Raw genomic sequence first — 12267 nt, forward strand, 5'->3', positions numbered from 1 at the left:
GGTCTGGTACCGGGTAAGAGTTCGGTCTGAAAATTCAATCCCCTGACTCCATTTTAAGATTGTTTCCCGTGGTCCAACGTTAGGAGGTTGAATTAGACCAGAGGTGGTAAATACCTGGCAGGTGGCCACACTGTTCCCCCTCCTACACCGTCAACCGACATCACTACTAGATTAAGGCACTTTGGTTTCTGAAAGAGAACAGAACCTCAGAATCCTTCTTAACGCATAGATTCGCTGGAATGGACGCATGAGGTGATACCACTTTGCATCCCTGGACTAAATGCTCCTGAAGGACCCTCCTATCCGTAACGTTCTAGAATTCCATAAAGGAATTCCATCACAGGAAGGTTAGAATGTGAGCCAGCCACGGGATGCTTTCGGAGTCGGCTTCCCCCCTGCCGCTCCCCAGGGCAAACCGGAGAGAGTCCCGTCTGTGCCTGGGTTCCTCCCAGCAGCTCCCGTAAAGGCAGCTCAGCTTAGGGGTTAGGAGCAGAGATACTGTTGAAAGCCAGGCCTGGGTTCAAATCCTGGTATAAGCAAGCGAGACACCCAGTTTGGAGCCTCATACGTATTAAGTGCTCAATAAATGATCACTTACACCAAAACTAAAGCCCGATCGATATACAGAAAGTCGGGATTCTAAGGCCGACCCCCCTACCTGCTGCTAAGCCCATCCTTCAACCCGTCCCTTGTCATCCTTCTTGTCTTTCTTTCCTCCCGCTTCTCACCCTCAGACAGACACCCCCTGGCTCTCCCGGAGCTGGGATTGAAGGATGGGTCTCTGTCAACACCAAGCTGCGTCCGGCCAGTGCCTGGACCATAGTATTCACAGCCTCCATTTACTGAACACTTACTCTGTGCTAAGCCTGTTACACATACCAACTCACTAACCTTCACAGTGACCTCACCAAGTACATACTGTTAGCTCTGATTTGCGCACGATGACACAGGACCAGAGAGGCACAGAAGCTGGCTCAAAGTCACACACCCAGGAAGTGGTCTTCATCTGGTTTACAGACATAAAGACCCACAGCCAAGGGCTGCCCCACATACGTCCCCTGATATTCCCCCGGCCATGTCTGGGAGGGGGCTTCACGACCCATGGGTATTTCATCCAAGACATTCAGTTCCCCAGTGCGAACCCCCAGGACTTTCTTGCCTATGTGACAGAGAGGTAAGGATGTGGGCTCTGAAATGCAGACAAGACCCCTGACCAACAGCAGGTGCTCCATAGGCCCCCCCAGAACGAACCCAGTTTTGTTACCTCTGTATACAGCACAGGACTGCTGGTCAATAAAGGTCTGTGGTGAGGAACCTGCACCTAGTAGGTGCTCAAGGAGTGTTTGTGGTGACCTCAACAGAGGGAAGGTACCACATGCACGCAGTAGGTGCCTGATGGCACAGAAGCTGCTCAGGCGATGTCGGTGGGCTCTAAGTGAAAGGGGGGGGCAAGCGCACAGTAGGTCTTGGCGAACGTGCCCGGGTGAGTGGAGTGGCACACAGTAGGTGCTCAGGAAGGGTATTCCCATGCCCTCCCGGTGGGTCCTCTCTGCTCCCCTCTGCCTCCTCACCTTTGTTGTAGAGAGAGCCGTCAAAATAGTAGCTGCCCGTATAGAAGCCAGTGGCCAGCTCGATGAGGTGGCGAGCCCACGTGTTGCCAGCGCCTGGGAAGCTGGCCAGAGCGATGAGCTGCTTGGACTTGGCTGGGAGGAACCTTCTGTCCATGCAGCGGTTGTCTGCAAAAGGCAGGGCATGGTCAGGGGCGGACAGCGCCCGTCCGGAAGGGACCAGGGCCTTGAGCCCCATCCCGGCCCGCTTCCCAGCCATACGACCCAGTGCACAAGACAGAACTCCTTCCGGGCCTGCCTCCCCATCTTTAAAAGGAGAAAATGGTTCCTCATCACAGGATTGACGTGAGGGTTACATCAGCTCATGGATGAAAAGGGTTGATCACCCAGCAGGGATTCAATGAACATCAGCTACAAGGAAGCGTCTTCTCTCCTGCCTCAGTTTCCCCCTGGAACAGCGAGTCGCTCTCTCACACCGCCCCCAACTCCACCGTCCTTTCCTCTAGATGCAAACCCTCATACAGCATCCACCTGCATGGGATCCAGTCCAAGGTTCTGATCTCGGCCTCCAAGTCCCGGGTGGCCCGGCTCCTTCGTCCTCCGGGGCTCATCCCACCCCCCCTGCCTGCCGGCCCTTGGGGTCTCCGCGCTTCCTATCTGTGCCCTGCTCCTTCCTGACTCGGCACCTTGGGTAGGAGCCTTTGCTGCCCTCCCACCTGCCTTTGCCAGGCAGACTGCTGCTGTCCTCCCACTCTGCTGAATCAGCACCGCCTGCCTTCCCTACTCCCTGGGCTATCATTCTCGAACACTGTCCGTCTCCCCCATATGGCTCATCTCAACTGTTACTCGAACGACTATTTGTTTAGTTGGAGACCCTGCCTACATTGCTTTCTGCTGCCTCCCCGGCACTTTCCGTATCATGTGGCATAGAGTAGGGACGATACCAGTGTCTTAAAAACGGATGGATGGACAGACATGTAGATGGGCAGGTAGGAGGACGGAGGGTAACAATATTTACTTTGCAGGCATCTTGTACAGGCTGACATGATACATGTAATATGTTAACGCGCTAAAGTGCTCGGAGGGGGTAGTTGGTTTTTTTTTAGCCTTCAGCTTCCTCATCTGTACATGGGTTGGGGCAGGTGGGTACCATTCTGATTCTCTGGCTTTCCAGAGTCCTCCCAATGCTCCTGTTGTCAGAGCCTCAACACCTCCCACTGCAGCCCGCCCCGGAGCTGAGAAGGCACCGCGGTGGTTTCTTTTGGCCCCTACGGATGTAAGGGAAGCTGAGGGAAGGCCAGCACAGGGGACTCTGCAGTGGAAGGGGAGAGGAGAGAATCCTAGAGTTGGGGCTCCAGCCCTGCCTCTGCACTCTGGCCCAACGACCTCAATCCTCAGTTCGGGTTGTGGACAACCCCCTGTCCCCTGCCCGAGCTCACCACACTGCTCCGCATCCTACTCCTACCCTCTCTTCCTTCCCTCCCATTCCCGGGGAGGGGGAGAGAGAGAGAGAGAGAGAGAGAGAGAGAGAGAGAGAGAATATCCCAAGGGGGCTCCTCACCCAGGACTAAGCCCAATGTGGGCCTCCATCCCACGACCACGAAGTCATGACTGGAGCCAAAATCAAGAATCAGACACCCAACCGACTGAGCCACCCAGGTGCCCCCAGATCACTCCAGGATTAAACACTTCTGTTTCGAGGAGCCACTCTCTGTCCTCACCCCGTTTCCACCCCACTGCTGGCAGACTTGTCCACACTCTCCAATCCACTTCCTCCTACTGTTCCCAGCAGCGCCATTCCGGGCTCCAACCCGCTGCTGCAGGGAGCCTGTCCCGCCCGAGGCACCGGTGACCGCCCCCTGCTCAGCATCTGATACCGCCCTCCATCCCGTCCTTCCCAGAATTCCTCCCGAGGTTCCACATGGTCTTTCCTGTTCTGCCAGACCTGTCATTACTGAAATCTATGAGCCACACTGATGCCTCGTAACGGCCCCTCGAGGGAAAAGTTTGAAGTCCTGAACTGAAATTCCAATTCCTCCGGCGACTTGCTGGGTGACCTGGGGAAAATGATGGATCTGAGCCTCAGTTTCCTCACCAATAAAATGGGACTATTGACAACCGTGGTGTCCTCGGGCGGGTCAAATGAGGGCGTGTGCCGTTAGCACAGGGCTCTCCCACATAGGGGTGCCAATCAACTGTGGCTCCTACCAGTCCGAGGGCCGGCTCCCCTCCCCCACTGCCCAGGTTGAATCTGTGCAGAGCACAGCCGACTTTGGAAAAGAAGAATCCGGTCTTTGTTGAAGCCAAGGGGGTATCTGGGAATGGTTTTCGTGGAAACATACTGCAAAACAGCCTAGGTGTATAACTTTCCGGAGCATGGTACGGTCTTCTATTTTAATAAACATTTATTCATTTTTGAGAGACAGCGTGAGCTGGAGAGGGGCACCGAGGATCCGAAGTGGGCTCTGCACGAACAGCAGTGAGCCAGACACGGGGCTCGAACCCACGAACTGTGAAATCGTGACCCAAGCTGAGGTCACAGGCTCGAGTGACTGAGCCACCCCGGCGGCCCAGGTCTTGCGTTTTGAAAGGGGCGTGAATTATCCACTTGTCACCGAATAGCCCATTTAAAATGGGTGCATTCTACGCTACGCAAAGGTCACTTCAAAAACCGTAAGCAAATATTGCATTAAAATTAAGGATACGTACCCTGAAGTGTCTCAGTGTTTGCACCTGAACAGCTGACCCTCAAACAGCATGGGTTTGACCTGTGAAGGTCCACTTATCTGCAGATTTTTTAATAAACACAATAGGCTACCCTAAATGTGTTTTCCTGAAGATTTTCTTAACACTTTTTTTTCTCTAGCATATTTACTGTGACACAGCATACGATACACGGAGCATTGAGGCTTGCAAATCAAGAGCAAGCCGTTGGTAGTTAAGTTCTGGGGGGAGTCAGAAGTGACATGTGGATTTTCGGCTGTGCAGGGTGTCATCACCACCCCAACCCCTGACTTGTTCAAGGGTCAACCGTACCTTGAAACGCATGACGAAGACAAGGACCAAGGATGGCGAAATGGGAGGTGGAGGATAAATGTAACAGAATGTTGACAAATGTGAAATCTATGGGACACATTATGGGTGTTTACGGTAGGATTCCTTTTTTTTTTTTTTTTTTTTTAATTTCCTGGAGGTTGGACATTTTTCCATCATAAAATGCTGGGAGGGAGGAAAAAAAAAATCTGGCCCCTCAATTTCTCCAGAAAACAGAATGCTCCATTCAAATACTTGAATGGGGGTCACCTGGGTGGCTCAGTCGGTTGAGCGTCCGACTTCGGCTCAGGTCATGATCTCACAGTTCGTGAGTTCGAGACCCACATCAGGCTCTGTGCTGACCACTTGCTCAGAGCCTGAAGCCTGCTTCAGATTCTGTGTCTCCTACTCTCTCTGCCCCTCCCCCGTTCACGCTTTGTCTCACTCTGTTTCTCAAAAATAAATGTAAAAAAAAAAAAATTAAAAAAAAACAAAAACAAAAACAAATACTTGAATGGGAGGCCAAGACCCTCCCTGAGGTATAAAGGCTGTTGTTTTCAGCCCTAAAAAGAAAAGTTTATTTGGTGCTTAAGCTCCATCAATCAAACAAACGCTGGAGGCAATACTGTAGAGAACTCTGGAATCAGACAGACCTGGGTTTTAGTCTAGGGCTGTTAAGGGGGGAGCTGTGTGATACTGAACGAATCTCTTCCCCTCTCTGAGCCTGTTTCCTTACCTGTAAAATGGGGCTAATCACTTTACAGGATTAAGTGGATAAGATGTGTGAAGTATTTCCAATATATACTGAGAAGCTGTGGTTAAGAGCGGAGCCTCAGGGGGCGCCCGGGTGGCTGTCGGTTAAGCGTCTGACTTCGGCTCAGGTCATGATCTCACAGTTTGTGAGTTCGAGCCCCGAGTTGGGCTGTGTGCTGACAGCTCAGAGCCTGGAGCCTGCTTCGGATTCTGTGTCTCCTTCTCTCTCTGCCCCTCCCCCACTAGTGCTCTGTCTCTGTCTCTCAAACAAATGTAAAAAATAAAAAATAAATTTAAAAGAAAACATTAAAAAAAAAAAAAAAAAGAGGAGCCTCAGGACCCAGACCGCCTGGGTTTGACTCCCAGCTCTGCCCTGTCCTAGCTGTGTGACTCTGGCCAAGCTACCCAACCTCTCTGTGCCAGGTTGCATCAACTGTAAAAGAGTAATGATGACAATGCCTCGGTCATTGGACTATCGTGGAGGATTAGAGCAGTTAGTGGCTTAGACCGTATCTGGCACTCAGGTGTTCAGTGACCATCTAGCTCCTGGCAGGAACATGAGTGTTTAGCACATAGTAAATGCTCAATAAATGGCAGCCGAGACGGACCAGGCTTTTGGCAGCCCCGATAAGCCACAGGCCCCTCAAACCTCGCCAGCGTTGAGGAGCTGCAAGCCTGACGTGGAAAAACTGACCAGTAATGGCCTGGGGACACGGGACAGGGAAGGAGCAAAGTCATCAATGAGGGGCTCTTTATCTGCTTTTGAAAAGGCTCCAATGTCTGTTCCCCGTCCCCATCAAAGCCATTCGCGGTCATGGAATGATTCATCTACGTAGAACTCTCCACTAGGCTAGGGGACACAGTTCTGCACAGACTGACAGACCCTTTCTGCAGGCGAACAAAGGCTCGTCCCCCTCACGGGAGTGTAAACAAAGCCAAGAGCCACACTTGCTAAACTGATTCCCGCTCCCTGGGCTCTCAGCAGGACCTCAGGTGCCACAGAAGCAGCCACCGATGGCCACCCCTGGTAACCCCATGGGACCGAAAAGGGGACAAGATTTTGCAGGGATGCCACTAGTTTTTGGCACCCCTGTGCACATCAGGAAAAGGCGCTCTCTCCTTCCTCTGGGCAGAGAGAGGCACTTCCATCCAGAGGGCAGAGCACGGGCTGGCTTTCAGGCACCACCTTCCCTGTAGGTTGTGCCTGTGCAGTGCCCAACCTGCCCAACCATACGGGGTGGCCCGGTTCCTGGGAGATGAAGAGGAGTCTAGCCCAATGGTGTTCTATTGGGTCTCCAGGCTTCAGGGGGTATGGGGAGTGTTCTTTACACTGGGGCCAGGGCTTTCTAGCAGGGGCTCTGGAGTCAGAAACATGAAAACAAACCACTCTTGTACATGTACAATTGTGGCCAGTTCTCACCTCCCGGGTCTTGCTTCTCCTACCTGGAAAATGGGGATGATATTGCCCTGGTCGTAGACTCACTGCAGGCTTTACATCATTAAATGAGCTGAGGCTTCGCACTCGACCAGCGCGTAGTAGGTGGTCGGCATATTCAGACATCGGGGTAACCCCTCACGGGGTTCCCTCGGGCCGAGTGTCTGTCAAGGCACCTCTCCAAGAGCCACCCACCCGTCGTGATGCCTCGGTCAGGGGGGATGGTTTTCATCTAGAAGTTTTCTCAGTGGCGTGACCTCAGGCAAGGCCCTGAACTGTTCTGAGTCTCAGTTTCCCTACCGTCAAGGGGCGGTGATGATTATTCCTGCCTCCCAGGAGAGCTGAGGGGATTCAGAGAGAAAGCGTGAACTAAGGACTCAACACGGACTCTGGCGCAAAGACTGTCCCGGAGACGCGTCCTCAGCACCGCAGCCACGGGCTGGCAGCCACAAGGGGCGGAAAGGGAGCTGAACAGGAAGAGGGGGTCCCACCAGCAAAGGGAGGGAGGGGGGCAGAAGTGGAACGTGTGAGACGGAGAGAGAAGAATTTATACCTCAACAGACAGACTCCTAGAATTCAAAGGGCTCTTGGAAGTCCACATTCTATAACTTCATTTTACCGATGGGGAAACTGAGGCCCGGAAAGGGGAAGTGGCTTGCCCAGGATCCTGCGGCGGCTCTGTGTTGGTCCCCCAGGTCCCCCACGCCCAGCCCTGGGGACGTCACACTCAAGCTCACTGCCTCCACTGCAGGAGAAGAGCCACCAAAGCGGGGGGCTTCAGTATGCGGGACAGAGATGAGGGTCTGCAGACCGCCCCCCCCCCCCCCCCCCCCCCCGTCTGAGCAGCACCAGCGGCACGAAAGGGGCTGACCAGGGCACCTCCAGGGAGGGAAGCCCCTGGACAGCATCCGGGGGTCAGCTGGGGGAGCCCAGGCTTACCTTGGACCTGCGTCTGGTACACGATGAAGTAACTGGGGGTCCCGCAGCTCTCGAACTCCTCCGCGCTGCACTTCTGGGCGCAGAGCTGCTCGTCCTCCCGCTCGTGAAGCGGGAAGCGCGTGGTGGGGAACCCGCAGTGGCAGGCGGTGCCCGCAAGGGCCGCCAGCGGGTACTCCTGGAGCGGGACACGGGGAGGACGGAGGTCACCAAACCGCGGGACTGACCGGGCTCGCAACGCAGAGGAGGGCTGGCGTTCCCAGCGTCCCCTTCGCGGCCAACTTCACTCTTACAGCTCTGCCCCGCCCTGCGCGCCTCCTACGCGGCTTTATTAAGGGGTAACTGACAAATAAAACCAGCACCGGCGTCCATGTCCACGCCGTAGCTGCAAACACTAGAGAAGGAAAACCGTGTGATTCAATTGCAACGAGGCCCTGAGCCGGGTGGGCTCCGCTTTTCCTGCAAAGGCGGAGACTAGCGGAAGGCGGAAAGTACTGGAGACACCTGAGCTCCAAGAGGAAGCTTTCTCCGGGAGGACCGGAAGGAAAACTTACCAGGAAATGTTCTTCTCACCGTCGCCCGCCCTGCCACCGTTAAGTCCCCCGGGCCGAGGGGGGACACGAAGCCCACGCCTTGGGAGAGGCTGTGTGAGCCCGTTCTTTCACGACAAACAGGATACTGACAGCCACGTGCAGCCACGATTTCGTGGCGACAGCTGCTCCCAATTGCTTCATTTGTCCCGAGGAGCGGCGAAGCGGGAGCAAGGGGGGGGGGGGGGGACTTGGATTCGGAGGGGACTGGGCTGCCCCTTGCCCTTTGCTCCAGATCCGCAGCCCTGAATCCTCCCCGATAGCGGGTCCCAGGAATAATCTAGTAACAAACCAGTTCAGCAAGCGTGGCACCATAGGATCGGTTTCTTTCTAACAGACATTGAATAGGGACTTCACCTCTTAGCGGAGACAGAAAGAGAGGGAGGGAGAGACAAAGACGCCGGTACGCAGGTGGGTCTGCGTGGGCCGTGACTGATGGCATTTTCTAACAGGTGATACACAGCGAGACTCCCCCGATATCCTAGATCTCCTCCACCCGTGGCACGGCAGCGCTGTACCCTCAGTCACTTAATCCCTGGGATTTTTTTTCCTTCCTTAAGGAGATCAGAAGAAACTGGAAGAGGGAGGTCTGCAGGGGGGGGGGCTTCCTATCCACCCACATACCCTCAATTCCCAATCCCACATGCAGTCCGACCCTTTGTTACACGCTGCTTTGCCCTGGGACCTCATTGTCTCACTGTTGGTGTCCCATCTGCAGGCTCCAGGGCCCTCGGGGACCGAGGACTGTCCACCTGGAGGGGATGCCATGGAAGAGGGGCATCCATGCCCACCCGAGAGAGAGAAAGCTGGATCAAAAGCTGGTCAAACCTCCTAAGCCTATGAACTTGGCCCCTGACTTGCCAGGAAGTCTCTTAGGAGCAGCAGAGCAAGCACTCAGGAAATGCTTGGTGACTTGAAGTTGCCTGCCTGGAGGCTCTGGAAGCCTCTCTGGGGAGGGGGAGGGGAGGTCTCTAGGGTAGCTCAGAAATTCAGAGCGTAGGTGTGGCAGGGGCCTTCCCCTGTGCGGGCCTTGGTTTTTGTCATCCGTGAAATGGGGGTGAAAATTCTCAAGTCCAAGCCTTGACGTGAGAGATGAAGCGTGAGATCCGTGCTCGGTGAGTGGCAGCCCTCTGCGTTCCTGCGAGGTGTGCCTCATGGATCAGGGGCCCCCGTGAGGCCTGGGCCAAGCAGGACAATTCAGTGCAGGTGGGGCATTCGGGAGTTGGGGTCCAAGCTGGAGCACCCAGCAGGAGCCACGAGACAGGCCCCCCCACAACCGCCAGCATCTTTGAGGACAGACACGCCATCTTGGTGACCGTGCATCCCCAGCACCGAGCACGGGGCCTGGCACAAAGTAGGTTCTCGGCATGGGCAACCACCTTTCTGTGGTGGGGGAGGGGCGCTTCTGCTCGTGCAATGAGCTCACCTTGAAAGAAGGACAGAGTTCCTCAGACATCACTGAGTGCCAGTGTTGTGCCCAGCTCTGCTCTGGGTATCGGGGGGGGGGGGGCACCAGTGTTCAAGGCACAGCCCCTACCCTTGTGGAGTTCGCTCTCTGGTCAAGAAGGGAGGATCTCGGGCTGAGAAAGGACCCACAGATCATCTAGTCCAACTTCAATCCAACGCCCAACGTTCTGGATGCCACACCTGCCCTGACTCGACGTGCTTGCCTCCGGTGACGGGGAGCTCACTCTGTCCCAGAGTGGGGCTGCCCTTGCCTTTCCCTGACAATCGTCTACTCATGCCTGTAGGCCCAGTTAGAAGGTCAGCCTCAGGCCTGAGCATTCCCCACAATTAGAACAAACCCGCTTCCTCAGGGGGAAAGAAATCGACCCCCTGTAACTTCCGCCCCTTAGATCCACAGGAAACTGTTGCATTTCTCTCCCGTGTCACACATCAGAGGGATGACCCCCTCATCCTGCCCGAGCTGCGGCTTCTCCAGCCAAGCACCCCCTTTCCTCCAGCTGTTCCACACTGCCCCCCCCCGCCCCCACCCGGAGCTCTGTGAACAGGACCCCGGGCTCACCTTCTCAGTGCAGAGATCCACGCACTTGTCCACGGACATGTTCGGCATGGCAGCTGTCACGGGCAAGGCCAGGGAGAGGTTGTCGGGCCTGTGGAAGCAGCCTCGGAAGACAGCGCTTCCATCTGGAGGGCCAGAGGGAAAAGCAGTGGTCAGATCTCAGCTTGGCAAACCACTTTCTAAAGAAAGGTGCTTTTATGTATTTTTTAATGTTTGCTTATTTTGAGAGAGGGTGAGAGGGCATGTGCCTGTGAGCGAGGGAGGGGCACAGAGACAGGGAGAGAGAGAATCCCAAGCAGGCTCCGTGCTGTCAGCTCACAGTCCAACTTGGGGCTTGAGCTCACGAACTGGGAGATCACGACGGAGCCCAGATCACGGGTCAGACGCTTAACTGACTGAGCCAGCCAGGTGCCCCGAAAAGTGCTTTTAAATCGAAGCCCAGAGAAGGCAAGAGTCTTGCCCAAGGTCACACAGTGTACCAGAGTGGAGACGGATCGGCTACATAATTCAAAGTCTTCTCAACCCCGGCATTTTTGTCAACGGTCCCGCGATGTTCCTGTGGGGCCCTATTGTCCCCTTTTGTCAGCGTTCCTGTGCCTTATTCATCCTCCACAACGGTCACCCCCCCCTTCAGGGGGATGATATACGCCGTGGAGGATTTTCATGATCCCCTCAGGAGACGGCTGCTGAGGGGATCGAGGGAAGCAAAGTACCCAGGGCTGTCTTCTCCCTCCCATCATCCTCTGCCCACCCAGTGCTGAGCACGTACAGGTTACGAGGGACTGATCTGCCGGAAGGACCGCCTTTAAGATAACCCGATCAGGGGGCGCCTGGGTGGCGCAGTCGGTTAAGCGTCCGACTTCAGCCAGGTCACGATCTCGCGGTCCGTGAGTTCGAGCCCCGCGTCAGGCTCTGGGCTGATGGCTCAGAGCCTGGAGCCTGTTTCCGATTCTGTGTCTCCCTCTCTCTCTGCCCCTCCCCTGTTCATGCTCTGTCTCTCTCTGTCCCAAAAATAAATAAACGTTGAAAAAAAAAAAAAAAAAAAAAGATAACCCGATCAGGCACACAACAGGGAATTCGGAGGCCGCACAGTCACCCCAAAGCAACAGGCAGCGATGGTGCCTGAGGCCCGGTTTGCCACGAGCAGGACCTGAGACAGTGTTTTCTTGAGGTGCGCTCTCAGGAGAAGGGGGCGGGGGAGAAGCAGGGCAGGAACCGAGCAAGGATGTCACCTCGGCTGGGTCCCACCCAAGCACGGACGACAAGCCGTGCCACAGCCGGTCCCACTGCAAGGAAAGGGGCCCGGCCTTGGCCGTGTGTCCCCCCTTCCCCGCCGCGCGTCAGATATTGGCCGCGGGACACAACGTCCCGGGAGAGCCCACTCCTCTGGGGCCAAGGTTTATTTTCGCGCAAGTGGGCAGACGTGAACCACTGGCTGCTGGCAGTCACTGCAGGGAAAGGGGACGTGGGCGGGCCCCTTTGGCACCCACTGTGGGGGGCACACAGATGTATAAATAAGGATGTTCCCCACCGCACTCACTCGCATTAACATGTGGAAGACTGGGAACCGCCGGGTGTCCAACGACGAAGCACCGGGCAAATAAAATACAGACCACCACCACAATGGGACTCCATGCCCCCGCCAATAATAACAACGGCATTCAAGGCTCCTTTAGAGAGCTAAAGATGCATTCAAGATGCTAAATATAAGCAGAGACTATCAAACTGCCCATATGACCAAATATCAATTTTGTACAAAAGTGATCTCTCAGGGGCGCCTGGGTGGCTCAGGAGGTTAAGCGTCTGGCTCTTGACTTCGGCTCAGGTCACGATCTCAAGATTCTGAGACGGAGCCCCACGTCAGGCTCTACCCTGACAGCACAGTGCCTGCTTGGGATTCTCTCGCTCTCTCAAAATAAACAAACATTT

General features: G+C 55.2%; 1 protein-coding gene across 4 annotated transcripts in view; it reads right to left on the reverse strand.

The window, feature by feature from the left end:
- The window catches only part of WSCD2 (WSC domain containing 2), a 116354-nt gene that overhangs the window by 13676 nt on the left and 90411 nt on the right, over positions 1–12267 (reverse strand). For all 4 annotated transcript variants that reach the window (XM_030336675.1, XM_030336667.1, XM_030336668.1 and 1 more), the window contains 3 exons: positions 10342–10463; positions 7729–7903; positions 1572–1736 (listed from right to left, as the gene is read on the reverse strand). In XM_030336675.1, coding sequence (XP_030192535.1) covers positions 1572–1736; positions 7729–7903; positions 10342–10463 — 462 coding nt within the window. The remainder of the gene's footprint in view (positions 1–1571; positions 1737–7728; positions 7904–10341; positions 10464–12267) is intronic.

Source organism: Lynx canadensis, chromosome D3 (genome assembly GCF_007474595.2).
Source record: "Lynx canadensis isolate LIC74 chromosome D3, mLynCan4.pri.v2, whole genome shotgun sequence".
Lineage (NCBI taxonomy): Eukaryota > Metazoa > Chordata > Mammalia > Carnivora > Felidae > Lynx > Lynx canadensis.